The 27,769-nt window shown below is 41.0% G+C and overlaps 1 protein-coding gene across 1 annotated transcript in view; it reads right to left on the reverse strand.

The window, feature by feature from the left end:
- Positions 1–27,769, reverse strand: part of trol (terribly reduced optic lobes) — a 591,503-nt gene that overhangs the window by 200,912 nt on the left and 362,822 nt on the right. Inside the window, exons 35-44 of the mRNA XM_055065643.2 lie at positions 26,582–26,809; positions 22,852–22,998; positions 19,858–19,977; positions 19,456–19,587; positions 17,605–17,892; positions 9,022–9,143; positions 4,715–4,924; positions 2,052–2,222; positions 779–918; positions 330–441 (exon numbers count right to left, since the gene is read on the reverse strand). Of these exons, the coding sequence (XP_054921618.1) occupies positions 330–441; positions 779–918; positions 2,052–2,222; positions 4,715–4,924; positions 9,022–9,143; positions 17,605–17,892; positions 19,456–19,587; positions 19,858–19,977; positions 22,852–22,998; positions 26,582–26,809 (1,670 nt within the window). The remainder of the gene's footprint in view (positions 1–329; positions 442–778; positions 919–2,051; positions 2,223–4,714; positions 4,925–9,021; positions 9,144–17,604; positions 17,893–19,455; positions 19,588–19,857; positions 19,978–22,851; positions 22,999–26,581; positions 26,810–27,769) is intronic.

Genomic DNA, 27,769 nt, shown 5'->3' on the forward strand with positions numbered 1-27,769 from the left:
ACCCAAACATATAAAAAAGAAAGTTCTTTTACCTAGTTCCTAGTTCGTTTTTAAAATAATTTTGCCTTTGCTTTTTAAACATACTAAATTTTTTGCCCAAGTAAGGAGCATTTTGCCACACATAAAAACAGCAATCTGAATTGCATGCCATTACGTGATATTATGACTTGTCCAGGTGACTTTTGCTCATTCAAAACACTCGCAATAAGTGTGGTTCATGTGAACATGACAGCTCTAAGTATTCACCACAAATTATTGAAGCATTATTCATTTCTGTACACCACACATTACATGTAATGTAATGTACCCACATTACAACAAAATCCTACCTCACAAGAATTTCCTGTGTAACCTGTTGGACAAGAGCACTGCTCCACAAAAGAAGCAGGAGGGTTCTTGGGACTTGAATAAGAAGCTGAGTCCATCTCGAGGCCATGAACACTGAAATAGAGAATGAGGTAAAATGAATGCAGGATTTGAACTGCAAAGCAACTAATGCAGGGGTGTGTGATGTTTGTTCTGAGAAAAAGCCCTGATACATAAAGCAACATCTGAACTTATATACATACATTCATAAGTGTATAAAGGTCAAACCTATGAGCATACTAGTAACAGAGTCGAATGAGTGTGTGTGTAAAACTATATGCATTTGAAATAATTACAACTGCAAGATCTTCAATCGGCCAAAGTTATTTTGGCCAATTCTAAAACAACGAGAACAGCTGACAGTGCTGTTATAACTGTTTTGGATTCCAGTGAGGAAGGCGCATGCACGTACCTTGACTCTGCCAGTTCACTGTCAAAGCTGGCTCGAATAAAAATGCCTTCCACATTTTGTAGCACAAGCATGATGTCTTCCCTGGTGGCTGTGTCAGGGCTACCGATGGCACTGTGTCGGGCATCCTTGTGCCATTCGCCCTAGAAACAGAAACAAAAGCGATCAGCTCATTAACAAGGGATTACAAACCAACCATACAGCTAGCTACATAGTGGATAAAAAAAAAGAAATTTAATCGACAGCCACTAAAACTACACAAGATGGGTACTGCTGCCTCAGGTCTGCTGCTAGTATAAAAAAACCCTATCATATTCTGAGGTCAGTAACTTGACAGTACAGTGCCACATCAATTTAACCAACTTAAATACCTTGAAATTTTAAACATCAATAAACTGTTTTAGTCTCTTGAATAATTTCTGTAGAAGGCAATGTACTACACCTGTTTTGCATTGAAATTTTGCACTGCATTTCTAATCTTTCACAATGCATGGGTACTTTGATTTGCATACTGCACATGGCATTTTGGAAATCTTGCAAGCTCACAGAGTTGCCCACCCTTTGCCAAGCTAATCATTTAACTCATGTCAGCGCATTTACACTGGCGTAAATAGTATGTTTTCATGTGCAAAGAGTCCTCTGTGTGATCCAGTAAATTGCAGCTAACTTTATATAAAGTAATGGGCTTCAATATTGATTAAAAAACACTGAACATTGAACAAAAGCAAACATTGAACAAAAACAAAACAGAAACAGCAAGAAACACCTAAATCATGAGAACACTGCTTTGGTTATGCCACTTTAGCTGATGCAGCTGCACAATTTGCATCTGGACATTTCATTTATGCAATTCTTCAAGATATTATGCAATAGCAACATATCTACTAATAGGGCTTCTATAAGGACATAGTAATTTGTTTGCACTGCTAAAGCATTAAAACATTGGCTTAACAAAATGTGCAATTTGATGAAGTTTATGTCTGTAAATAAGACTTATAGCTGTTAAATGATATCACAAGGCATGACAGTATATTAAATAGTAAGCTCAGTTCTGTAGAAATCAGTTCTGCAGAAGCCCACAAGGTGGATGAAAGTTCAGGAGAAATTGTCATCCACTCAACTGTAGCACGAAGCTACATATCAGGTTTCTCAGAAAGAAAGCTTCGTGGTTGATGAAAAAAAAAAAGAGTCCTTCATAGCTTCATGCTACAGTCAGGTGGATGACAATTTTCTCTTTCAATAATTAATAAGCTCTGCGTCCAATTCAAACTCCTACCTCCAGAAATTGTACTTCAATAGTATTGTCTCTCAGGGGACCATATGACTGCCTCAGGGTGTGATACAATGTGATCCCATTTCCTCTGATGATAATGTCTGCAGCTTGTACAGGTCTTGACGATGCTTGGTACCTAAAGGTGTACTTCAGCTGACCTCCATAGCTGTTGATCTGAAGGCACAAATAAAACACTTTTGACAGTTGAAAATGCTGAGAAGACAATGAATGTTTACATGTATAATTATATACTTAATCATTTATTAATACTGTGACTCCATTGGGGTATCTTTGTAGGCCAAGGGTAATTGGCAGGCATAAAATTTAGGGGTGTGTGAATACTCAAATATCACCGAATTGAATCAAGTGGTGAACGTTAGTGATAGTGAGCATCACGTAAGCTTGACATGATGCTCCAGATTTCAGAATCTTTGATAGGTACCAAATGACGCGCCGAATCTGACAATCAAACTGCACGGACGGCATCTGCTCTTTACTGTCAGTGCCAGCTATGCGCGGAGCAGTGATTGAGTCCTGTGATGCGCAGTCATTTTGTCTGTCGCGCAGATTGACCTTATACTAACCCACCTGCCGTCAAGTTAGCCCTTCTGTACTTTGGAGGAAAACTGGAAAGCAAAACTTTCTATGCAAAAAATAAAACATTGCCGCAATACACAGGGCCACTATTAAACTGAGGACCTCATTGGCATTCAGTACAATAGAACGTCACTAATTCATTAGTTTCAAAGGAAAAGAAGCACTTGGTTCTGCTCAACAGAAAATCTATGGAGAAAAAACGTTTTCCAGATCTTCATATACTAGAACTGAGCTGTAATCAGTTCTGGCATACTAATTTGGCATTTACTTTAATAAGAGTAGACCGTACTGCGTATTTTGACTTCTATGTGTTAACATTACTGATAGCTTAGTACATTCTCGTTATGCAATGCTAGGATACTCCTAAGCATGTGCAGTACAGTGTTTTCTTGCCAAAATTTTGTAAGCATAAAATCTTGTGAAAAGTTTTTTTATATTTGATTCGATATTTGGCTTTTTTTCTTGATTCGATTTGACATTCGGTTCGAAATCTACTATTCTGTATTTGCACACCCCTAATAATAATAATAGGTGCATACAAGAAAACTTATTCCAAGTGTGAGTCACTGTTGTGTTGCACCAAGATTGCCAAGATTATCTCAGTCAATAACAGTTCTGTGAAAGAAAAGGTACAAGTGTTGTTTAATAATAACTTTAACCATATTATGCTTAGAGTTATGCATTTATGCACAGCTAGTCATTTTCACCTTACATAAATGGTGGAGTAAGCCAGACTGTATGAGCTCCCTATGGAGGTGCCATCACTGCTCTCTGCAGCCTGCACAAGGATTAATAAAACAGAAGCGCAAAAGAAACAAGGACGAGATGAGTACACACAAGGTTAGGTTAGGTCAAGACACGCACCAGTCCTCTCTACTCGTCTTGACCTTGTTTTTTCACACTACTGTTTTTCCTTCTCCATAGGGAGCTGTGGCGTGCCTAGGGGATGCCGGTCAACACCACAACAAAGACCATGTGGGGAAATCTGGATTTTGAAGTAGCAAACGCTTAGCAGGCCAAACAGCCAAAAACACTTTTGACGAGTGGCACAGCATGGCCCGCTGGCAAAGCGATACCAAATTATGCGCAACCTTATTTGCGCTCCTGCATGGCAGTGGCGCTAAGTAGCAAACTCTAAACTCTGGCGAACTCTTTGAACAATGAGGATGGGAAGTAGGCAAAGGTTGAAAAAGGAAGCAGTGATGCTGAGTTTACAAACGAACCAAGAATTTTGACAAGGAAGGCAATAGCAGTATTAAACACTCTGCAGTAATTAACCTTCTGTCACTCCTAGCTTTCCCTTTGGAGCATGCCATGAGCCTTGATGCCATATATTTGGCTGCAGTTGCACATTCCATGAGACGAATTGCATAGAATTAACTTAGTGAATGGTTGAAATCCGGGCTAGTCGGTACATAGTTGAAAGAAAAAACCAGTTGCAAAACACAAAAGCACAAGAGGAGAGGTTCACACCACAACGACCGGTCATTGTGGTGTGAACCTCTCCACTTGTCCAGTTGTTGTGGTGTGAACCTCTCCTCTTGTCCTTTGTGTTTTGTGACTCGTTTTTTCTTTAACCTTAGTAACTTATTTCACTATCATTGAAATTCAGGTTAAATAACGTTAAACTTTTTAAAATGTGGTTATAGTGTCTTTAGTGGTAAGGCGTAAAATTTTTACAACAAAGTGACCTGTTTAACAATAGATTTTAAAGGTCCCAAGTGCTTAGTTATAAAGACTTTTGACTGGATAAATACTCAATGAAATTCTCCAAGATGCATGGATCCCCAACAACACTTCTTTCGTATTGAAATGTAACTTTAAAAGCATGACTGAAATATGTGCCAAATTTACAGGAAATACACTACAGGTTTCTTGTGCTGTACTTATAAATATTGCATTTCTCCAATAAACCTCAGTTTGAAGTAAGCACCGGTCCTGTGTGGTTGTCTTGCACTTGTTTCTCTTCATGCCACTGTTTTTCCTTCTCGGTTATGTACCGACCCAAGAAAATGTTTTAATAAGGTTATTTTCATTTTTGTCCTCATAAATTCTGTTAATTTACTTACCTGATTTCCGAGAAATTCTGCAGGCAGGCTCCAGTAATAGTGAACAGGTGCCTCCGACGTTTTTACTTGGCTGTCTATCTTAAACTCTCGATTTGCAGGGTTAGAATGCACTGCATTCTGGTTAGGCCTAAACTTTTCTGTGACATCCATGTAGCTTCCATCGGGAAGAATGCTCATAGTGGCAACGGACACCTCATTGGCTAGAGGAATCTGGCAATGTTGCAGAAAAAATAGAAGGAAGTAAGCATCATACAGCCTCATATGCAAGGCTTTTTTAAAGACTTGCTCACACGTAATGACATCTATAAGCATTTCCTGCTTTCACTATGAATTCATAATGCAGAAACGGGGTTAAGGCGTGCAGAGATGGACACAAGAGAAGAGAAATGGACAACACGAATGACGAAAAGGGGCTCAGAGTACTAGAAATGACACTTGGAACGACAGAAAGCCGAGCTAGTTGGTAGGGATTCATAATGCAAAAAAGGCGTTAAGGCGTGCAGACACGGACGCAAGAGAATTAAGAGAAGTGGACAACAACGCCACGAACTAGCTCAGCTTTCTGTTATTCTAAGCTTCACTATGAAGTATCTTAATTTCTTTAAACATTTGCAAGGGTCTACCAACAACTATTCAAAGTAGGTAATGAAATTTAATGTAGATGAAAACATCCTTCTGTGCACAAGTGAAAACAATGTGGATGCTAATGCCTAAACAACAAATCATATATGTAGTTTAACCAGGAAGGTTGTGTAGAATGATGAGAGACAACGCACTGCATTAAATTGTCATCCTTAAAGCTGTTTACTTGCCATGTGACCTAACACTAATGTTACTGTCATAATGATCACCAAGCAATCATACACTTATAAAAACTATGTGTTTTATAACACCATTTGGGCTTTTGCACATTCAGATACATTCTCTTTTTATTAACTACAGCCAGTTTCACTGAAAAGTGGAACTGTTTGCACTCCGCATGTTCTCGAGAATATCAACATCCAAGCACAGCACAGCAGCTTCACATTCTTCACCTTCAGTCCTACCTTTAAGGGACACTGAAGGCAAATATTGAGTCAAGCTAAAGTGACAGATTAGTGCTCAAGAATCTCTAAGAATTATCGCAAACAGAGACTTAATAATCTAGAAATTGAGGTATATGCAAGACGTGATTAGAGACTCCCCTGGTACATTCAAGTACTTGCCCGATGACGAAAGCTCTCCTCAGTTAAATTTTGTTACTAGTACTCAACCACTCATTGTAAAAAACATCCTTGTATTCGGACCCTTCAGATGCAGTTTCCTCGTAAACTATGTTAAGTCTTTTCTTGGCATGAAACAAGCGTTGCGAGCTTTTTAGAATGGTATTTAAACAGTCCACGTCGCCTTAGTATTTAGTGTCCCTTTAAGAATTGCATTAAACCTCGATATAACAAAGTAAGTAAAACCGGCAATTTGCTTTGTTATGTCGAAGTTCTATTGTATTAAAATTAAACCTTATATTCAAATAAGTACAGTCGCCGATTGATTTGTCTTACACAAAAAGGGGTCGCAAAATTTTCCAATTATCAGGTAATCAAAAAATCAAACATGAACGAGAAAACAATTCATTTTGATGAATTTGGGAATCAGTGACGAATGATACGGTCTCAAGCCATGTCGATGATATCTTCACATTGGTGGTACGAATTCAGTGAAGCCAGCCTCGCTTCCATGTGCACTCTGCCCCTGCGGCTGATAGCGTCGCCTGCACTGAGATGACGCTATCATGAAAAGTGCTGGCAGTGGGAAGCGAATGCTTCGTCTGCCTCGTGCTCCAACAGGTTGCCGAAACTAGAGATTACGCAACCTCCAATACTAAACGCGCGGCAAGATATAGCTAGTTTACATGATGCCACGCCGAGTCGGCGTGGCATCATCTTTACATCATCTTTACGGAAAAAGGTTGCAGTTGAATTACATGTGGTTGCCTGCAGAATTGGCATGCTTGGCAACCTAGGTGAGTGTGGTGAAATGAAAGCTTAGCCTGCACAAATGCGTACGGTGCACACAGAGCGCATGCACAATGCACAAGTGTTCAGGGTGGCACATAGAGGCAGCCGTGTTGTCTACGGAAATCAGTGTGGGTGTACAGTGCAATGGGAGAAGCCATGAGGCATTGTGAATTTCTTGATAACACTTAAGTGGCGTAAGTTAGCAAGCTTCTCACCAACAGAATATCAGCTGCAGAAATAACCACAGAGGATGTGACTTTATACACTGCATTGATACATGGAGGAATAGTGCATACTGTGAGGTCATGGCCGACAACAAACTTGGAAAAGGAGGATGTGTTCTATACATAGATAATTTCCTGAGTAAGCTTTTCTGAAATGATCAGGTCTAAATTTAGGGCATTTCAATGTCACAAAGTTTTGATGAAATCAAGCAGTGTGTCGATTTTTATGACTTCGATATATCAATGTTTAACTGTATTAGCCTATTTGTTATTATACATAAATACATGTTTCACATGATGAAAATTTGCCAAGCTCGTAGTTTTCCTGCTGCCAAAACGGCCCTTACTCTAAGTAACTTATGTTTTGGAGCATAGTATTGCCTTAAAAAGGACGGTTATGTAGGGCACATTGGTACTCCATACTGTAACTATTGACAGCGCGAAACGACATGAACTACACAAGAAAGAGACACGGACGGACAAGCACTGACTATCAACAGACAACTTAATTGAAAGCACAAATATAGATTAGCAATGACGCAGGTAACAACCGAAAATTACAGATTAAAGGTGCACTTAGCATGAAGTGGCAATATCAGCAAAATCCCTAAAGAAACTTGTCGAGGTAATGTGTCTCTGACTCGTGGAGTGAAACAGACGAACGCACAGCACGCGTTTCTCCTGCCTTATAAACGAAGTATGCTTCCACTTTCTCTCGGACCGATTCCCATACCTTGATAGTACTTTGGTTTTTTGAAGGCACTGGAGCGCAGCTGCTCCTGCATTACTTGCAGTGCAAGGCAAGATTCAAAGATGGCAGATGGAAGAAGGCAGCCATATGTTTCCTAAGACATACATTGATGCACCTTTCCTTCTGGCACACCGCACGAGACGGGAATTTCATACACCACTCCTTTCTTGCATTGAACATGCCTTTCCTGCTGTTGAATGCCACTCAATCGTTGTTCCTGATCTGCCCCTCTGCCCTATTATGTATATGTAGCAGCACAAATCCTGTCCAACTTGTTCTTTCCTGAAAAATGCAGGAGCTACTGTGCTCCTGTGTCTTCGAAAACCGAAGTACTATTGAGGTACAGGGATAAACTAAATTTGGCTCTCAATACCTTGGACAGAACTACATAAAAATTGAGCCTGTGGTGAAAGAATACATGTCATATTGATCTATGAGCAATATAAAAACATGTAGCCCACCTTGACCAAAACCGAAATGCAAGTGAAGCCTTAGGTTGATCAGCACTGTTCTCCAGCAGTGGCCTGTTCTAGTAGAAACTCTAGATTCTGTAAAGGTCACTTTACCTTTAAAAGCAGCTTAGTGATTACAATTATACCTACGCTTCTCTTTCTGTTCTTTATTTTCAAACAGTACCTAGTCATCTGTACAGTGAAACTACCAGTGGATGCCTTGGAGTTAAGTACACAGAACAACAACAGTATCAGTGTTCAGATTCAAACTTGTGCAGACTGCTGCCACTGGCACCTCATGACTTCCTATATGTCAGATTCAATATCCGCACTGGGTCACTGTGAAAACTTCATTCTGCGACTGGCTGTGGTATTCCTGGTTTGTCTGCAAATGTCATTGCATGGGAAAGGGGCCACTGAACTTTTTTAAGGTTCATTCTGTGGTTGATAAAAAAGGAAGACACTGCTACCACACTTCAGTGTGCATGTCCCATGCACTGGGATGCAGCTCTACGTAATGTTTTGACTTCACATAGTTTACGAGTACACTGCATCTGAGCACCTCTCTCAGAATGCATGTGGCAACTGTAAAGAGTAAAGTATTTCGTGGTCACATGCCACTGTGCCAGCCAGTGCAAAGGTGCAAAATAACTGCACAACAAAGATCTGATCCTTGAAATGAGAGATATAGTTCTCAGTTTCAATACACCAAGTCTATACCAGCTATGTCAGTCATTAGGATATTGCTGCATGGACTAGTTGCAATGCAATCTTGCTCATACTTATAACAAACTAGATGAGGATGCAAGATTACACATTGTCTGATATTTTATCTGTATTCTCTCTGAGTAACATTGCCTTCAATATGATACACAGGATTACTTACAGTTATCTTGTTCAAGCTGCTGCTATGGCAAGTCTGAGAAACACCAAAGCAGAAGCAACGCAGACACTCTGAGCTTGACTGGGCCTTGTCATTGAACAGTGGTGGATGGCAGACACCTTTGCCTGAAAGCAAACAGGGTTAATATAAATTGTCATGTTCAACAAAGAATTATGGAAACATTACAAAGTAAAAGAGAAGCTTAAGCCAGCTGGCTTTCGGTACTGGACACACAGACACTATTTTTTCCAAAAGCTTTCATAGCCTTCACAGTTAAAACATGTTGCTTATAAAAATTATGTCGACCCATCTACCCAAGGTTGACAGCTCAACACTGGAGCACTGCCTCTAAAGTGCTGATCTTTTTAAAGCTAATAGCTTTCTTTGGCTCTTCTGGCCATTTTCAAGGTTGTTTGGTGGTCAATGATTGGTGGATAGTTGGTGGTCAATGAGAGAAAGAGAGGGAGAGAGAAACTTTATTTCATAATGACTCTTAGACCTGGTGAGAAAAACATTTGTTTTCTCTCTTCCTCTCTGTCTCTCGTTCATTTGCTCATTTGTTTGTTCGTTCAAGCTATTCGCTTACTTGACAATCATCTTTGATGGTATCTGCACAATTTGTGATTATGTTGACCTTAAAACCATGAAAAATGCTTTGAAGAAACAAAATCTGATATTTAAAAAAAAAAACACTAAAGCAGTAGCGCAGTCATTCTTTTTTTTTTTCACAATACATTGAATCCTGTGCACCAGTATTTGAAGTGCACTAAAAAAATGAGTATTTAACTAAGTGAAGGGTAATTAACATGTCTATTAAGAATACTGGCTTAATATATTTAATATTTAATTGCTCTTTTTAATTTCACTTATGTATAGTTCTCTTGTAATATCCGTAAATGATTTATGCTACTGTGAGTAGTGCATGAGAAGACAATTTTTTGGGAAAAAATTTACGTTTCTAACTATAGACAAGGCCAGTGAGGCACTGTATGTGCTGGTGGCTAATAATTGCTGCAAACTTATGCATACATTTACTGCAGTAGTGCAGGTTCCTTGGTTCCATTTTGAAATGAGGCTAGCACAGAAGAAAAGGATCAATAAAGAAAACACCACAAGCACTTTCTGCATTCGTTCTCATCTGTCGCGCTATCCTGAACTAGTTAGTAGTGAATCCATAACAACTCACCGAATTGTCAACATTACTACAGTTCATTAGTTATCCAATGGGAAACTAGGAAGTCCAATCACTTTTGTACTTGTGTTTGATTGATCTTGATGACTTTGTCAGGCATAATGCGTTACTGAACAACAGCAGTTTTTAAGTGTCAACAGACAGACGAAGGAGTGGAACAAAGTAGTGCTGGCTTCCAACTGTTTAATTGGCAGTTGCAATTCTATTACTGTTACGAGTGTAGCTGAGCAGTTCCGATGGCATACCACCATCAATGGTTACACCCAATGAATAGAAACAGACGACATACACAACCACAGCTGTACACTCAGGATCGCACTTGCAACTGATCCCGTGTTTATTTTCTCCGCTTTTACAGGGTGGTGCCAGTGGCACCATGCAACAGACAGCCATCTAAAATGAAACTGTAACAGTCCTCCTCCCTTAGATCATACAAGAAAAACATTATGAAGAGTAGCGCCATATTGGCTTGCGACTTCTGGTGCTTTCTTTAGCAAACAGTGTGAATAATGGGACACAGAAAAGAGGTACATAATCAACAAGCCTGGCTAGCCACTATTCTGAAGTTCTGGTGCTTCTTCGCAACTGAGGTGTGCTGCATACTGAGTTGCAACAGTCCAAAGCAGTCTCTTCTGTGCCACCAGTCACAGTTTGTGGCTGGCTCAGAGCTTGCATAAGCAGCCGAATGAGTACTGCACACAGTTGTTGGACGGTTATCAATGCCGGGTGCTGTAGAAAGTTCAGGCTCCAATGGTCCCACAGTTGGCATGGAGACTTCTTCGCGTTGAGGACGTAATTGGTCGCTGTGCCGATGCCAGGTAGCGCCATCATGGATCTGAGACAGACCGCAACTGCTGACTGACCTGTGGTGCTCACAACATATGCAGGTACCCACAGTGGGCCTTGACAGAAGTTCTTTGCAAGTATGTTGTCTCCCACATTCGGCAGTGGAGAAGACCAGCACCCTCTGTTGGCATGCAGCTTCTGCTTAAGCTGCCTAAACAGGACTGAAGTGTGCAAACTTGGGCAAAGAACACCCAAAAGTGTCTTGAACATCCTTCCCATGAGCATTTCACATGGTGCTCTGCCAGTGACCTCATGCGGTATGGTTCTACAATGAAATAAGAACCATGAAATTTGGGTTTGGAAGAATCCACAACCGCTCTTTTTGATCTTGTTTTTGACACTCTGTACAACACACTCTGCCACACCATTTGAAGCTAGATGGTAGGGTGGTAGAAGCAAATGAAGTATTCCATTCCATGTCAGGAATTCCAAGTATTGCTCACCTGTAAAGGCGGGTCCATTATCGGACACAATGATATTCGGCAGTCCATGCTGTGCAAATTCTGTCCGCAATGCTATGGTAACAGCATCTGCTGACGTTGATGCCACTGGACAGACTTCGACCCATTTTGAATAGGCATCAACAATGACAAGAAATGTATGTTCCAAGAACGAGCTCCCGAAGTCAACATGAAGCCTTGACCATGGCGTCTGCGGAAATGGCCAGGGTATGTGCTGAATGCACTAAGGTGTATTCTGGTAAGCTTGGCATGTAGCACAACCCTTTTTGCTCTTAGTGATGTCGCCACCAATTCCCAGCCACCAGACATGGCTTCTGGCAATCGACTTGCTTTTCTCAATGCCAGGATACCCAGAATGACGAAGAGTAAGGACTTTGCCTTGCAGAGATATTGGGATAACAACTCTGGAACCCCACAGCAAGCAACCTTCATGGAGGGTGAGCTCACTGCTCCTTGCTGTTAATGGACTGCCCTCTGGTCTGACTGGAAGCCCTTCTCCTTGCAGGAGGTCAAGAACTATGAGAGTCAGGAGTGGATCATTTCTTGTAGCCTGTGCTACTACAGCTGGTAACAATAGTCCTGGGTACGCTTGTTCAAGCATGAAGATTTCAGCAGGTGTAGGCACATCAACGCTGTTTGTTGGCAGCAGTAACCTACTGAGGGCATCAGCGTGGCCTAAGTCCAGACCAGGCTTGTACACGAGCTTGTACTTGTAAGCAGAAAGTTTCAGTACCCATCTGACTAGTCATCGTGAAGCTCGCACAGGAACAGGCTTGTCAGCATCCAACAATTCCAGTAGTGGTTCATGAACTGTGTAAGCAGTGAAAGGAATGCCCCACAGGCAGTGGTGGAACTTTTCAACACCGAATATGAAGGCCAGTGCCTCTTTGTCAATTTGACTGTAGTTTTGCTCTGCATGAGACAAACTTCTGGAGGCAAAGGCAATCGCAAGTTCTCAACCATCAGCTTCTCGATATGCCTGAACTGCACCAATTCCATATGGACATGCATCAGAACTGAGATACAGTGGTTTCTCCCTATCAAAATTTACTAGGACAGGAGCTGACTCACTGTAGTGAATGCATCTTCTTGCTCTTTTCGCCACACCCATTTTTTCTCGTTCATGAGAAGTGAGTGCAGAGGGTGGAGGTGTCCAGAAATGTTTGGAATAAAATGCCTGTAGAAATTCACAAGCCCCAAAAAGCTTTGGAGTTCCTTAACGTCACGAGGCGCAGGTGCATGAAGGATTGCAGATGCCCTTCTTTGCTTATGATGTGCCCTAGGTACTCCACCTGTGGTACAAAAACGTGACACTTGTCGAACTTCAACCTGAGTCCAACATCACGACAGAGAGAGAACAATACTGAGGTTGTGAATGTGCTCAGAATCATTCAGGCCAGTGACAAGGATGTCATCAAAATATACTGGAACATGTGGCAGTCCTCGAAGAAGGTTCTCCGTTTCTCTTTGGAACAAGGCTGGTGGTGATGAAACACCACAAGGAAGACGTGTATACTGAAATAGCCTCATACTTTCTAGAGTCTTCATCAAGAACTATTTGCTAGCTGGCAGGCATCCCTCAAATCCAGTTTGGTCAACTTTTCACCCCTCGACAGCATGGCCCAAAGGTCCTCAATTCTCGGAATTGGGTACTTTTCCAATGTGGCCCCTGGATTAACAGTAATCTCTGCAAATTCTGAAGCGGCCGTCCTTCTTAGCCACTGGAACAATAGACAAAGCCCAAGCTGAAGAAGCAACTGGCTCGAGAATGCCCTCCCTCCATAGGCGCTTAAGCTTTTGTGACACCCCATCCTTCAGGGCAAAGGGCAGGGGACGTGGCTTGAAAAACTTCGGTACCGCATCTAGCGGAACATGAACTGCAGCTTTTGGGACCTTGAAAGTTCCAAGGCTCTGTTCAAATACCTCAGGAAATGCTTGAATAACATCCTTAACATCAGAAACAGCACGAACATCTGCTTCCTGGACAGCAATGCCAATGCTCAGTTCCTGAATCCAATTGTGACCTAGCAGTGCTGGTGAACCTTCCCCAGTCAGAAACAGAGGTAGGACAGTTTTTCTGTCGCGGAACTGTACTGCGACATCTGCTTTGCCTTGAACTTTTGTGAGCTCACCCTGGAAGCTCTGTAGGAGCACATCCGATGGCATGACAGTCACCGACGGTAGTAGCTCCTGAAGATGTTTTTTTGCAATGACAGAAATGCTCGCACTGGTGTCTAGGGCCACACGGAGTGGCTTGCCACAAACACTGACGGTCATGGTGAAGGGCGGCAAAGGCGCGACGGTGTCGACTGGCCATGTGTCAAACACATAGGCATGTGCACTGTTGTCAATAGTGTTGACTTGGTGTGTTCCACTTGAAGGTTTACAAGCTGGAGGTGCAGAACTGTGTAGTATTGTAGACTTGCCCTTCCGCGATGAAGCGTGTTTTCTCTTCGAGTTGCATGCTTGAGCAATGTTTCCCTGCTTTCGGCAGAAGTTGCACATAGTGCTGATGATCTACTTGCACTCGGTCGCAAGGTGTTCGTCCCCGCAGAGGTAGCGCAAGACGCTCCTTTGATACCACAGCCTTATGCGTAGGAAGCAAACTTCTGCTGGAACGGACTCGCCCTCCATGCAAATGCATGTGTCGAGCCTAAAACGCTGAACAGCAGATGGCTTGGGGCAGTAATGGTCACCCAGAATGGAAATACGTAACAACTAAAGACCGACTTTTTTTTTTTTCTGCTGCGATGTCATTGGCGATGAAGAAAGCTTCAAGGCATTTAACATAGCAAGGCCACACATCACCATCTCCTTTATCTAATGCTTCGAGGTTGCCGAACACTGGCCTGACGAAGTGCTGTTGCATCGAATTCGCTAGACGAATGACACTCATGTGCGTAAAGGAGGTGTGGAAGGATGACACACTTGAAGAAACTTGAATGCTTTTTCCCTTGTCACCACTTGTTATGAGTGTAGCCGAGCAGTTCTGGGAGGCGGACCGACTCATTCTGCAGTCACCGTCAACGGTTACGCCCAGTGAACAGAAACCGACGACATGTACTTCAGCACGACCTTACACTCGGAATCATGCTTGCAACTGCTCCCGTGTTGTTTATTTTCTCCGCCTTTACAGCAGAGTGGCCCAAGTGGTGCCATGCAACGGACAGCCACTAAAATGAAAATGTAACAATTACTGTTGCTGGTTCTTCAACTGTCTCTTGGCACTAGACTGACTAAATGGCCAAAACTTTCACATTGCTCAATTATTGAGCAAGGTGTAGTTCAGTTTACAAGTAAGTTTATCTTCATTGGCAAAAGAAATGAAGCGAGAAGAGAGCATGGTGAGTGCACTTTACTAATGCAAGCAAATGTATGCCCATACTATGCCACATTCAGTTATGTTTATCAGCAGCAGAAAGCTCAATAACACACAATCGCATCCTAATCGATCAAGCATCTATGATAAGAATTACCCAGAACTGGGTTTCCCGAGTTCAAACAGGGCACAGGATCAAGCCTCACATGATCCCTCTGAAGGACAAGCCAGTTACTTTTGCTGAAGCTATTGCTCAAATGAAGAACATTACCAAAGGACAGGTGTAAATCAACATGAAAGTGTCAAATAGAGTGCAAAGATTTTAAAACATGAACAATGCTTAAGCTTTGCCTTTAAGAGTGGAACATGATAGCACTCAAAGACCCTCGATTGCTTCTCACACTTCTCGGCAGTTGACAGCTTATGTAGCCGTAATGTTTACCAGGGAACGTTGGCGACGAACACTATACATGAAGGTGAGCTTTCTAGTAGAAACTCAGCCTCTTGTGTGGGTCAATCCCAGAGGTAGGGCACAGCTGTGCCAAAAAAATTTCATCATTTTCAGGTTTCTGTTTTGTTTCACACTTTTAATATGCAAGTCTGAGAAGATCTAACTTAAAGGGCATGCGCTGTTGGTGTTTTGTTTCATGACATTTTTTTGTAGGGTGTCATTCTCAAAATTACGAGGAATAACTTCGTCAAGAATGTAAGACGAGGTATGAGCAACTTTAGTGACAGAATGGTGTGGCAATATAACTTGCATATACCGCATGTCATATAGCAAGGTGTGGCACCCAAATATGTACGGCATTTTTCACTTACAGACAACTCTGTTGACGCCGACACCTGATTTTCTGCGACATGGGGCCCTTAACACGATCTATTCAATCAGTTGCACTATATAGAAGTCTGCTAGATGCACTCTCATTATAACACATATTATTGTAACTTTCCTCTTCACTATCGATTCTCTTATCTTGAATCTTTCCTATGGCCACAAGACAGTTCGTGTCCACTTGAGAAAGTGAGACAATTATGATGCTTGGACACCTTTCTTTCTATCACTCTTTTTTCCTTCAAAACATGATAACCAGTCGTGGGATAGTTCAGGTGTCTATGAGAAGTGAGACAGTTATGATGCCCACGGCCCTTCATTTCTTACCTCCTTTTATCCTTCTTAAAAAAAACTATTACTACTAGTACTGCTACTCCTCATCATTTGGTAGAGGAAGAGAAAAAAACTTGAGTGCAATTCATGAAATGCTTGCTCAAAAAAGTTGATACGTGTGTAACCATTCTGTTAATGTGAACACTGACAGTGAAGCCTATTTTACCATATTGGACCAAGATGATGTGGAACAGAAGTGGCAATTTCAAGAAATAAGATTTTGTAGAGAATGCTTAAAATTGGCACACTGATAGCAAAGCTGTGTCCATATGTCAATTACCATTAGATGGCAACATACAATACAGCTCTATTGCCCGGAGAGGAAAATACATATTCTGTACCTTTTGCCATAGATATTGACAGATGTACTTGTTTATCTTTCTCGGGTGATGGCTTTTTACCGGCAACAAAGGTTAAATGTTCTTGCTCGGCGCAGGACGCGCCTGCAAGTATCGGAAGTTTCTCGGATGTTATCAATGGTTCTATCCGTTGTCTGTTGTCACCGAACCTTGTCTAATATGATGGTACGCACAACGCAAATTGTGTAGAACTTTCTGGAAGACACACGGGCACCATTGATTACTCTGGAACATTCGACGACTCATGTGTAAAAGCCAATGTGCTTGACGCGCTGATAAGGTTTTCGTCGATGGCCGACTGTGTTCGCCACTGTTGTGCTTTGAGTGTAACTTGCTTTTGTGCGCACAGCTTCGCCCAATAAAAAGTTAGTTTCGTCATTTACAGCTTTGTGACTGTTTTCTTCATCGTCACTACAATATGACAATATAAACAGACATCTGAACCCTCCCTAATATATTGCTCTAGCCTGTTTAATGATTTGTATTCATTCTGCATACAGATTTATATCATTCTCCCATTGAGCAGTGCTGTCCTCACTTTGATGCAAGGCAATTGTGCTAACACTTCAGATTCACTAGTTGCACCTGACATTCACAGCAGTGGCCAGCACACCAGGTGAAAATAAAAACAATGTTGTGGGGCCACTCAGCTCTCTGTCCCCTTGTACAAGAGATCGCTTGTGATCCGCTGCTAATGCCACCCGATGGTGGGAATACGGGCACACAAGGAAGTAGCCTCCTCCTCTTTGGCTGTGAGAACTTGGTGGATGTGGACTGAACGAGTGCAAACTGAATGAGGTGCTCTACGGGACCATCTCTTGCAGACGCCTTCTTGTTCGTATGCGCCTCCATTTGAGAGACTTCACCTATGAACGATTTAGGCACTGGTGTCCAATGTGGGTGAACATATTCGCTCAATATCCTGTCGTGGTGAGTCCAACTTCCTCAATTCGACAGTGCCTATTGGCATGTTTCATTAGTTGCAATCTCAGCTAGCTGGCCTATTGTATAAAAGGTGCAATAAATGCCCTTTTGTTAGTTTTCACTACAGTGTACCGTGTCCTTTGTTCCAAGAGCACACTTAAGACTCCACATGCTGCAATAAGCATGAGAGCATAAGCACAAATTTCTGTATATACTGATGACTCCATGACAGTGAAATTCACAGGAAATTAAGGTACATTCCCGCTGGGCCATCTATTAGGCTAGTAAATTACTTGTGTAGCATTTCCAGTGCTTACTTTTAACCACAAGAATTGCATCCGGAGTGGCCAGGACACTCTGCTTGCTATTGATGGCTTCACATGACCATGCTCCCTGGTCTGACTGGCGTACATCACGGATGGTGACTGTGCCAAAGCCACCGTCACTTGTTGTTGTTACTCGTGGCCTTGGGGGAATGTGACCCCAGTTTAGGCGCCAGTTAATAAGTGGCACTGGGTTGCCTATTGCCCGGCACGTGATGTTGACTGTCTCCCCTTCCATGGCATTAACAACTTCTGGGGGTGATTGTGTGATGGTTGGCGGTGCTAGAGAAAGGGAGAAAAAGAAGGATGTGTTAATGGCTGCAAACTAACTCACCTTCTCGCACAAAGGTTACAGAGCCATAGGAAATACAACAAATAATAATTTCTAAGGTGTGCAAATATAAAAAATTCTTTTTTGACAGTCATCAATTATCTGTTTAGCTGCTGTAGACCATGAATCATTTAGCTGGTGCTAAAAATTATCAACGCCTCAAAATTTTTTGATATAGCTAACAGTGGCAACCCTAGACCTTAAAAATAAAATTATAGCAAAGTGTTAAATTTAGGTGAATTAACTGCAACCACAAAGTGAATTCTGCACAGACATGACATGCATGAAACTGGAGTACATATTACCCGAGTACAAGCATGAACACGTTAGAGTTGTAGGTGGGGGAGGGCTGAACTTTTACTATTAAGTATTTCAAAATTTTTTGTCTTTGAAATAAACCAACTTATTACTTAACCATACACAATCAATGAAACACTGCTTCCCTGTCGAAGAGTTCAGCATTCAGTCGTTTTTTTTTTTGTGTGTTTGTGGTGTGGTTTCACATGTCTCGTTATGTAAACACAACAAAATTTTTATGCACCACGCAATAAGCAGGAACATAAGGCACACTTTCTACAATTGTTTTGACTTTCAGATAGTACTACATAAACTGCCATGAGAATTGAGGAGGCAAGAGCGGCTCCAAGAAAGAAATGTAATGGTATGGACATCTTATGTGCAGCCACACTGGCGGTGGATTGTTGAAATGCACGTACAACTCAACACTGCAGCTTGCACCGCTATGTCACTGATAAATACTCTCAAGCGCATATATAGTATTAAAGATGTTACTGTGGTGAATGAAGAGCCTTCAAGAACAGCAAAGCATCATCATTTAGGCACAACATTTAAGCAGTAGCTGAGCTGCCAGTGCTACTCCTGTACCATGATCATTACTACAGAACAGCCTGCTCATTAAATATTCAATTCGCATTAGGTGAATTTCTGGCACTACTTGTCTGTGACATTTTGTTTGGTCCTCATACATAAAACCTATACTAATCCACACACATTCATACAAATAAGTTGTCAGTATTTGCAACCTGCTCCATTCTCTTTTTGTTACCAACAGCAAGCAAACAATAGCAATTCCCACCTGATAAGAGTGCAACCATATGTGCACAAGTGAACTTCTAACTTTGTTGGAGAATGTGTTGAAGAGGAAGAGGTGTGCATAGTGCTAGCCCCATTCATTCTTGTTTACCAACATCCTATGCAATAAAGTCGATTTACTTCTCTGTTGTTTGAGTTGTGAAAAAATTAAGTTTTTTTGGCAGGCCTCTGATCTCTACACTTTTGCTTATAGGCATACATATTAATGCTCCTTGAATACGGAATCACCAGAAGAAAGAATTTATAAAAAATAAACAGAAATTCAGCAAACATCCATAGTTTCGAAATATACATTATTGCAGATTTTTAAAAAATATCTTAAAGCCAGCATTTCTGGCCTTGGTAATCTAGGTTTTTTGATCGAGCAGTTTACTAAATCTAAAAGAACCTAGGCAGCTCACAGCATCCAATTTCATCAGATTTGTCCTGGCAGTCAAACTCTCCATCACAGTGGAAACTCTTCGGGATGCACTGGTCTCCAGACAGACATTGATACTCTCCCATTCGGCATGGAGATCCTGGAATGTTGCCACCTGGGAAAAAATAGCACATAGTGCAATACATCGAAACTGCTTCATGAAGACAATCAGCATGCTTATATATTTATGGAGTTTGGCCATTAAAAAAATATGGTTACATGCAGAGAGCAGAAGTTGTACACGATTTTGAGGAACCTTAAGAGATTCTTCAGCAATAATATCCAAAATCAGTCCTGGTAGAGTACCTTCCAACATAGTATGTTTCAACTAGAAAAGGTATAAAATCAATAGAGAAAAAGAAGCAATGCACTATGGCTCACTTACGACAGCTTCTCTCATCTGTGCCATCACCACAATCATCATCCCCATCACACAGATAAACCTTCAGGATGCATTTCTTGTTGTCACATTGCATTTCGTTGGGCTCACAGAGGGAGGGTTGAGCTAGAGCAAAAGTAAACCATTATTAGTCACACCTCCAGCCATAGCACTTAACGGCAAAGGCCACTACACATACAGAAAAAACTGGCTGAAAAATTATGCTTGAGATGCTGCTGCTGCTTCTGCTGCTGACTGCAGCAGCTGAACAACTATAGCAGAACCTTTTTACACTGTTGACTTTTCACCCAATAGACAAACCAAAATATTGAAAACCCCTCATACACTTTTGTTGCCGTTTCTTTTGGTTCACACATTCATTGATGACATGTCTACCTGACAAGCACATTCAGTATTTTTTTACATTCCAATCTGATAGTATGTTCTGCAGTTGTAAGCAACTGTTGGGACCCATCTGAATAGAGTACAATATGAAAAACATTGAAAGAGTTTCAGAAAGTGCCGTTTTTGGTGCCAGCCGAGAGCCTCCTGAATTTGGATAGTGCATGAGCAGTAATGAAAACAAAATGAACGAGCTGCATTCCACTTGTGTCAACGTTACATTAAAAAAATTAATACCTGGATCACAAAATCCTGCCATGCAACCCATTTAGCATGAATGACATCATGATCACAGTTCATTAAGACAAAGCTATCAGCGAAAGCAAAGACTGCTAGATGCACAAGAAGTATAACCACTGGCTACTTTGAGGATGTGCTTCAAGGCTACTTTTGTGTAAAAGGCAATTTAAATGTGGACTCACTGTCTATAAAAAAAAGGAATTGTGCCAAAAAGCATGCACCAGCAGTAGCTGAGTGACATTTCTGAGATGTGAAAGTGCCGGTAATACAGCTTTGTGGAATGTTGCTATGTTTTTTATACAGATTTCAATGATACATTTTCCTGGATAAAACCATTTTCACTTAAAAAAAAAACTGATGCACAGATAGGGCAAAAGTGTATTCTACGAAAAATTGTGAGCCTAAAGTTGACTACAATTATAGCTGTAAGACTAAATATTTTAGGGAAATCATTGGAAACAAGAATGCACCATAAAGCAAGGGATAAAAATAGTGTTAAAAAAAAGAAGAAAACCTCGAAGGAACCTTTCTTCGCAGTGAGAAGTGATAGGCTTGGCACAGTAATCTGAAAGGTTTCCACAAAGTGAGCTAAAAGCCCTTCAGACACTGGGAACTAAACATGCCAGCATTTTAAGTCCATTTTTACTTGCGATAATCATATTGTTCCTCCTTTTCCAAACATTCATCCGACTTGCCCCATTAATGATATCTTAGTTAGCGCAGAAGGTGTCTTAAACCTCATACTAAATCTTGATACAAAGAAAAATGAAGGGCCTGATGGAATCCCGAATTTGTTTCTCGTTCGGTATGCCTTAAGGACTTCATGATACCTTACTCTTATCTTCAATAAATCACTAACTTCCGGCATAGTACCTTCATCATGGAAGATGGCTAAGGTGCTTCCGTTACGTAAGTCAGGTAGTAAGCAGCATCTTTCTAACTACCGGCCAATATCTTTAACACCATATTCATGCAAAATACTAGAGCATATAATATACAAACACATTATGGAATTCCTTGAATCAAATAACATTCTCTCTAATGTACAACATGGATTCAGACGCGGTTTTAGCACCATAACACAACTTGTCGAGTTCACGCATGACATAGCTTCTAACCTGGATAAGGGATTTCAAATTGATGCTATATTCATAGATTTTTCCAAAGCTTTCGATACCGTACTTCACTCAAAACTACTGTCCAAACTAAATGCCATTCTTAACAACCCTCAATTACTGAACTGGATAGAAAGTTTTTTGTCTCACTGCACTCAATTCGTAAGCTTTAACTCGATCAATTCTTCGGTGGTGGATGTGTCATCAGGCGTCCCTCAAGGCTCGGTCCTCGGACCTCTACTTTTCTTACTATATATTAATGATTTGCCACACGAGATATCATCTAAAATTCGAATGTATGCAGGTGACTGCGTATTGTATGACATCATTTCATCTCCCTCTGAGCATGTTTGCCTTAGTGAATCATTTGTCAGATTTTCTAAATGGTGTGAAACATGGCAAATGAATATTAACTTCCGTAAGACTGTCATTATGTCCTTCTCTAATAAAGCTAACCCGTTCCTTTTTCAGCTACAGATTTAATCATAATTTAATTCAACGCGTTTCTGAATATAAATATCTTGGTCTCACGTTCACCACTAACCTGTCCTGGTCAAAGCACATTTATTCCATTACGACCAAAGCTCTCTGTTATTTACGTCGTATACTCTGTCTAATTCTCCGCGCGACACTAAATTACTGTTATATAAAACTATTGTTCGCCCTATACTTGAGTATGGTAGTTTGGAATCCCTACAAGCAGTACGAAATAGACAGAGTTGAGGCCATACAAAGGAAAGACATTAGATTTGTTTACCGACGTTATGACCACCAGTTCTCACCATCGTCAGTCATGTCTTCACTCAACCTGACATCTCTCGCCAAACAGCGACACGTAAATTCTTTAAAATTTTTTCATGGCATTATTCACTCATCTTGTCGCCTCTCCAGTAATGAATATATCACCTTTGCAATAATCTCTTCTAGTAGGAGACATCACGTGCTTAACATTACGCCATTTTTTGCACGCACTAATACTTTTAAGTATAGCTTTTTCCCTAAAACAATTGAAACATGGAATTCGCTACCAGGAACCAACCGTTCTCTCCCATTAAATGAATTCTTGTCTGTACTCCCTCAACACTGCGCCTAAACTTTCTTTGTTGCCTATTGTATTTCTTTCTTGTATTGTATTATCCACTCCTGCTATAGTCCCAGCAGGGGCTGCAGTATGTGTAAATAAATAAATAAATAAATATCAATATATCCATCACCAGGTGTTGAGATGCATGCGTTTACATACCACAGTTGTTTTCATCAGAGCCATCATCACAGTCATAGTCCCCATCACAGACGTACTTCCGCGGGACGCACTTTCCATTTTGACAGGTAGCTTCATCATGTTTGCAAGCTCCTAGCGGTCGATCCGGTTTCAGTGTTGGTGGAGTGTCTGCAGAAATAAATGAGATTGTTTCTCTCTCACACGTGTGCATTAGCAGATTTAGAGCAGCAAGCTGAAGCAGATCTGCCAGCAATAGAGCTAAGTTTCCATCTAGGTTAGCTAGGCATGCAGCAAGACCATGTTGGTCTTCTTGGGGATCAAGCACACCCTTAAAAAAAATGTATGTGTGTATATATATACATATATACACAGCAGTGCAACATCTTACACTTGAAGTTCACATGTGAGTGATGCTGCTACACTCTCTAAAAGTGTGTGTGCATTCTGGTCACCAGCTCTGCAAGATGTCTTTATCAAACCGAGGTGTGAAGACAAAGCAGGTTTAAGTTTTATATGTATGTGGCTTTATTTCTGTTAATCAGCCTTTTCCCACATCAAAAGCTAAATTTGTCCCTTGGTGTACATTTCTAAATTTAGGTCAAGTGCCACTTCAAGTCAGCACAGCTAGAAATAAACTTTGTGAGCTTTACATAAATACACATTGCAAATATAAATTTCGATTGCCCGATTTCCATATTGAAACTTATTAATAAATTTGTCACATACTTCACGCTACCACTCAACATGCTGCTCGTTAGTAGCCTTATGCATTGCATAAGCAGGAGAAAAATGTTCTCACCAAGACGAGCCAGTCCAGGTGCAAGTTAAAAAAAGAAAAAAATACAGTGATTAATACGCAAGTCATAACTGTTAGTAAGCCACAAATGCTGCCCATGCAATTTTGCATCTATCTGCAGATAAACTGTATACACTAGTATCATTACACATGCAATGCATACTAATTTCTCCAAAACAGAATTAAGTAGACCACTAATGCAATGCAGCTGTTAATACCATCTGCTGGCTAGCTGCCATGCCATGCCAGAAACACATGCAACTCCAGCAACACTGTTGACTGTACTGTAGATTTTTAAGCACTTATCACCTATTAGGTGATAAATAGTTGAATATATCAACTGCTCAGCAACTGAAATATTCTGGAACATTTAGTAAAATTACCCAACGTGCAGTACCAAGTGGCTCCTGTCAACTCTTCTTTAACCTTAGTTGAGTTTTTAGAACTTCATGAATGTACACATAGTTTTAGTAGACTGATAAAAGCAGTGCGCACAATATGCAGCCAGCCATTACGTAATGAAATAGTCACATAATTAAAAAGCTCTCGAGTTTCAATGATTTATTAAGTACCCTTATGCAAACACAAACGAAATTACAGTAAACCATGGTGCTAGTTCAAAGGGGTACTATCCCACATGGTACATGCAAGCACATTTTGTTTAGTCAATATATATCTGCAAAAATACTAGGTTTAAACTGTGTGCAGTGCCTCTGCATAGCTTTCCAGCAATATGCAGGATTACTTCCTGCAGTTTTTTTTTAGCCTACAGCTACACAACTGTAGGCAAGACTGTCGGCATAGTTATGCTTACCTATAAAACTACCAGGCTCTCGCCTCACCATTTTAAGAGCTACCATAAATTTACAGTGGCCAATAAACATCAAATATGAACAACTTAGAGGCTGCTCCAAAGTTTTGATGCAAGTGAAGAACTGTAAGAGGAGGCCAATCTTGAAAGTGACGTTTTTAAGTTTGCTGGCAGTATGCAATCCATACTTCTCCCCGAATTTTCCCCCGTGTGCTTTAACTTTGTACACTTGATCCTGTATTTGTGTGCAGGTAAGTAGCACACATAAGCTCAATGTGAAAATAGCATTAATGAATGAAGCTCCAATAACATGATACACAATTGGCACCATTTATTGCAACATGCAGAAACATACATGCAGTACAGCTCAATGCAAGTACCTTCATATGTATTCGGATCAATTTTTGGTAGGAAGTCTCCATAGTAGGGCTCAGCTGAGGCATTAATTCAATAAAGAAGATGCCACCATGTTAACGAGTATGATTTATAATGCAAGAAAGCTTCATGCACGAACACAGACAGAACCATTAGTAAAGCTCAAGAAAGCATGGCCTGTGTATGGCAGTAATACAAGATCACCTGTACACAAACATGTTATTTCGATATATCCTGGATATTACAGGAAGTCGCAAATGACTAGCCATAACTTCAATGCCCATTTCTCAAGCAAGAAAATAAGCTCACTAAATACGAGGCCAAAAATTGGAAAGAGGTGAAGGAGGCACTCTTATTAATTTTTTTTTATATTAGCAAAGAGTAACTTAGAACACCGGAATTAAATGCTATAAGCACTATATTAATCTTATAGGCTTTATTGATAATGCATACAGCCTAATTTACTATTCTATAAGGAAATCATGCATACAGGATTGTGCACAGATAAATGCTAAAATTTCATACTAGTTTCATGATAGTTTTACGCATTGGTTTTGCATGCTGTTCTTTAAGAAAAGCATAAACAGGGATATGAAAGGTTTTATTTTATTAGATATCCCTCTGCAGCAGGCACATATTTTATACAGGTCACATCTATTAGGTTGTTATTTAAGCTTAAGCATTTAGTGCTCAATGACAGTATTTCATCTCAAGCCCTCCCCCACTAAAGCAAATGCTCACACAAGCCATTCAAACCACTCACTGGAATGCGTATGGTAGGAACCTTCCTAAATACTTATCGAAGGGCCTGTTATATAGTTAGGTCCCAAAATGACAAGATAAAACCACAACCAATGTACACATGCTTTTGTAGAAGGCCTTTAATACAAAAATGACTCCAAGCCACAATTATATATGAAGTCAAGCAGCACTGAGCAATGCACAGATTTGCATATGTTTTTTCATGAGTCACAAGGATTCCAAAAGGCCCCAATTTTTATGTATATGTACATTTAATGCGCTCTGATGTCTCAGTGATCATTGGAGGTGGCACTTCATGGCATACACAATGCATGTAGCAGCCATGCAAACTGAATGTATGGCACTCAACAAAAAGTGTGAAAGCTTCAGACCAACTAAACAGGCAGTCTCAAAAATGTAGATTGTACCTGTGGTATTCACACTTTTTTTTTCATGGAAGAGTACATGACATGCGGGATCACTTGGCTTGAAACAGTAACTAAATGATAGGAAAAGCCTCATGGTCAACATGCTGTTTCAATTCATGTGACAAAGCAAAATGTCTTGGACAGATCAAAGCAAATTTAGGTAATAGCAACAGACAATATGCACAGTCCAGGCGACAAAACTCAGAAAAATAACAGACAGCCATACTGATAAGAGCAGCTCAACACACCTTCTCAAGAATGGTCCGGCATCCACACATGACTTGAATGGCTACAGGCACTTTTATATTAAGTTCAACAACGTGCACTTCTAAATGCATCAGCTACAAGCCACACAGGCAATTCAGGACCAGTGCCAAACATGCTCATAACAACACCTTTGTAAATATTACTGTACCAAAAAGCAACTACCTATGATGTTATGGGTGAAACGAAAGGGCTCTCTAGTTGCGTAAGAACAGAACAGCCAAAAAAGCAAGACAGCTGAAGCACGCAAAGCACCCAGAGTCACCAAACAGAGCCTGCCAGATGCAGAAGGAGGCCAGTCTCAGGGAATGGGGGCACAGCGATCTGGATATTTACATGGCTGCACGGTGAGGAAAGCAGCCTTCTGAGCCCCCGACGTGGAAGCTGGAACACCCACAGCCTTGCAGAGGTAGACGCCCCCATGGTCAGGCTGCACGTTGGGCATGGTCAGCCTGCCACGGGCATCAGTTGATTGTGGAGGCAAGGGGCTGTCATCTGACCGGGTCCACTTCACCTGGGACCGCCTGGTGCCCTCATCTCGGCAGCGGAATACAACCTCTTGGCCTGCAGGAAGCACAACAGAAGAAATGATGCACAATGTGGTAGAAAAGATGTTAACTGCTGCTTCAGGTAATGCTGCCACTTGTGCTCATGTGTCAAGGTTTCCAGCACTTTTTAACAAACCTGGTAGATGAAAGCCTGCAAGATGAATGGTCCCCAGACTGGTACACCGTACTGTGGCATCCAGTAACCTGAGCCTGGTAGCCTCAATTGTTTAAATGACAAGTTTTGATGTATGAAAAATGCACTACAGTACAGGGCTTTGAATTTGTTTCAACCACACAGTTTCCCAATGTAGACAAAATGAGCACATGGCCACTTTTGCATTTTGCCATTTGAATATAGCTGACACAGTGAGCAGACATCATGAAACTTAACTTATAAATGAAACACCTCAGGCCACCAAGCCACTGCAGCAAGGGCTTGTGCATGAGCAGACATTTGCGCATTGGTAAGAGTCATTGTTTCAATAAAAAAAACTCTTGAGCCCCCCTAACAAGCTTTCTTCCATTTTTCTTAAATTATCCTTGCCTTCCACCCTTCATTGAAATGATTTCAAACTTATTTTACAGAAAAATTATAGAATGAATCAGCTAAATATAAAATTGCGATGCTGCACCCAAGTCCACATTCATGCACATCACTTTTTACATTGTGTATAAGCAATGGGTGTGCCTGGTGCAAGTTCTGTGCAGCCGTGTATGTGTATGCAGTAGAACACATCTGGTCCCTGCAAAGCTTACAGTACTAGATCACACTGAGACTTGAACAGCTGCAGTTTATGAACAAGAAATATGCAGGGTGAGAGCTAGGTCAGCAGGGTCTAATACCAAAGTAAGCACCATGTATGCTGGCTAGAGCGTCAACTTATCAATTCATTTTACCTCTTCACACACTGAACCAAGATTACAGCAAATCTGAAGGACACCCTTCAGAGTAGATACATTCCAACCTTTCAGAATA

The sequence above is a fragment of the Dermacentor andersoni genome, chromosome 3, assembly GCF_023375885.2.
Source record: "Dermacentor andersoni chromosome 3, qqDerAnde1_hic_scaffold, whole genome shotgun sequence".
Lineage (NCBI taxonomy): Eukaryota > Metazoa > Arthropoda > Arachnida > Ixodida > Ixodidae > Dermacentor > Dermacentor andersoni.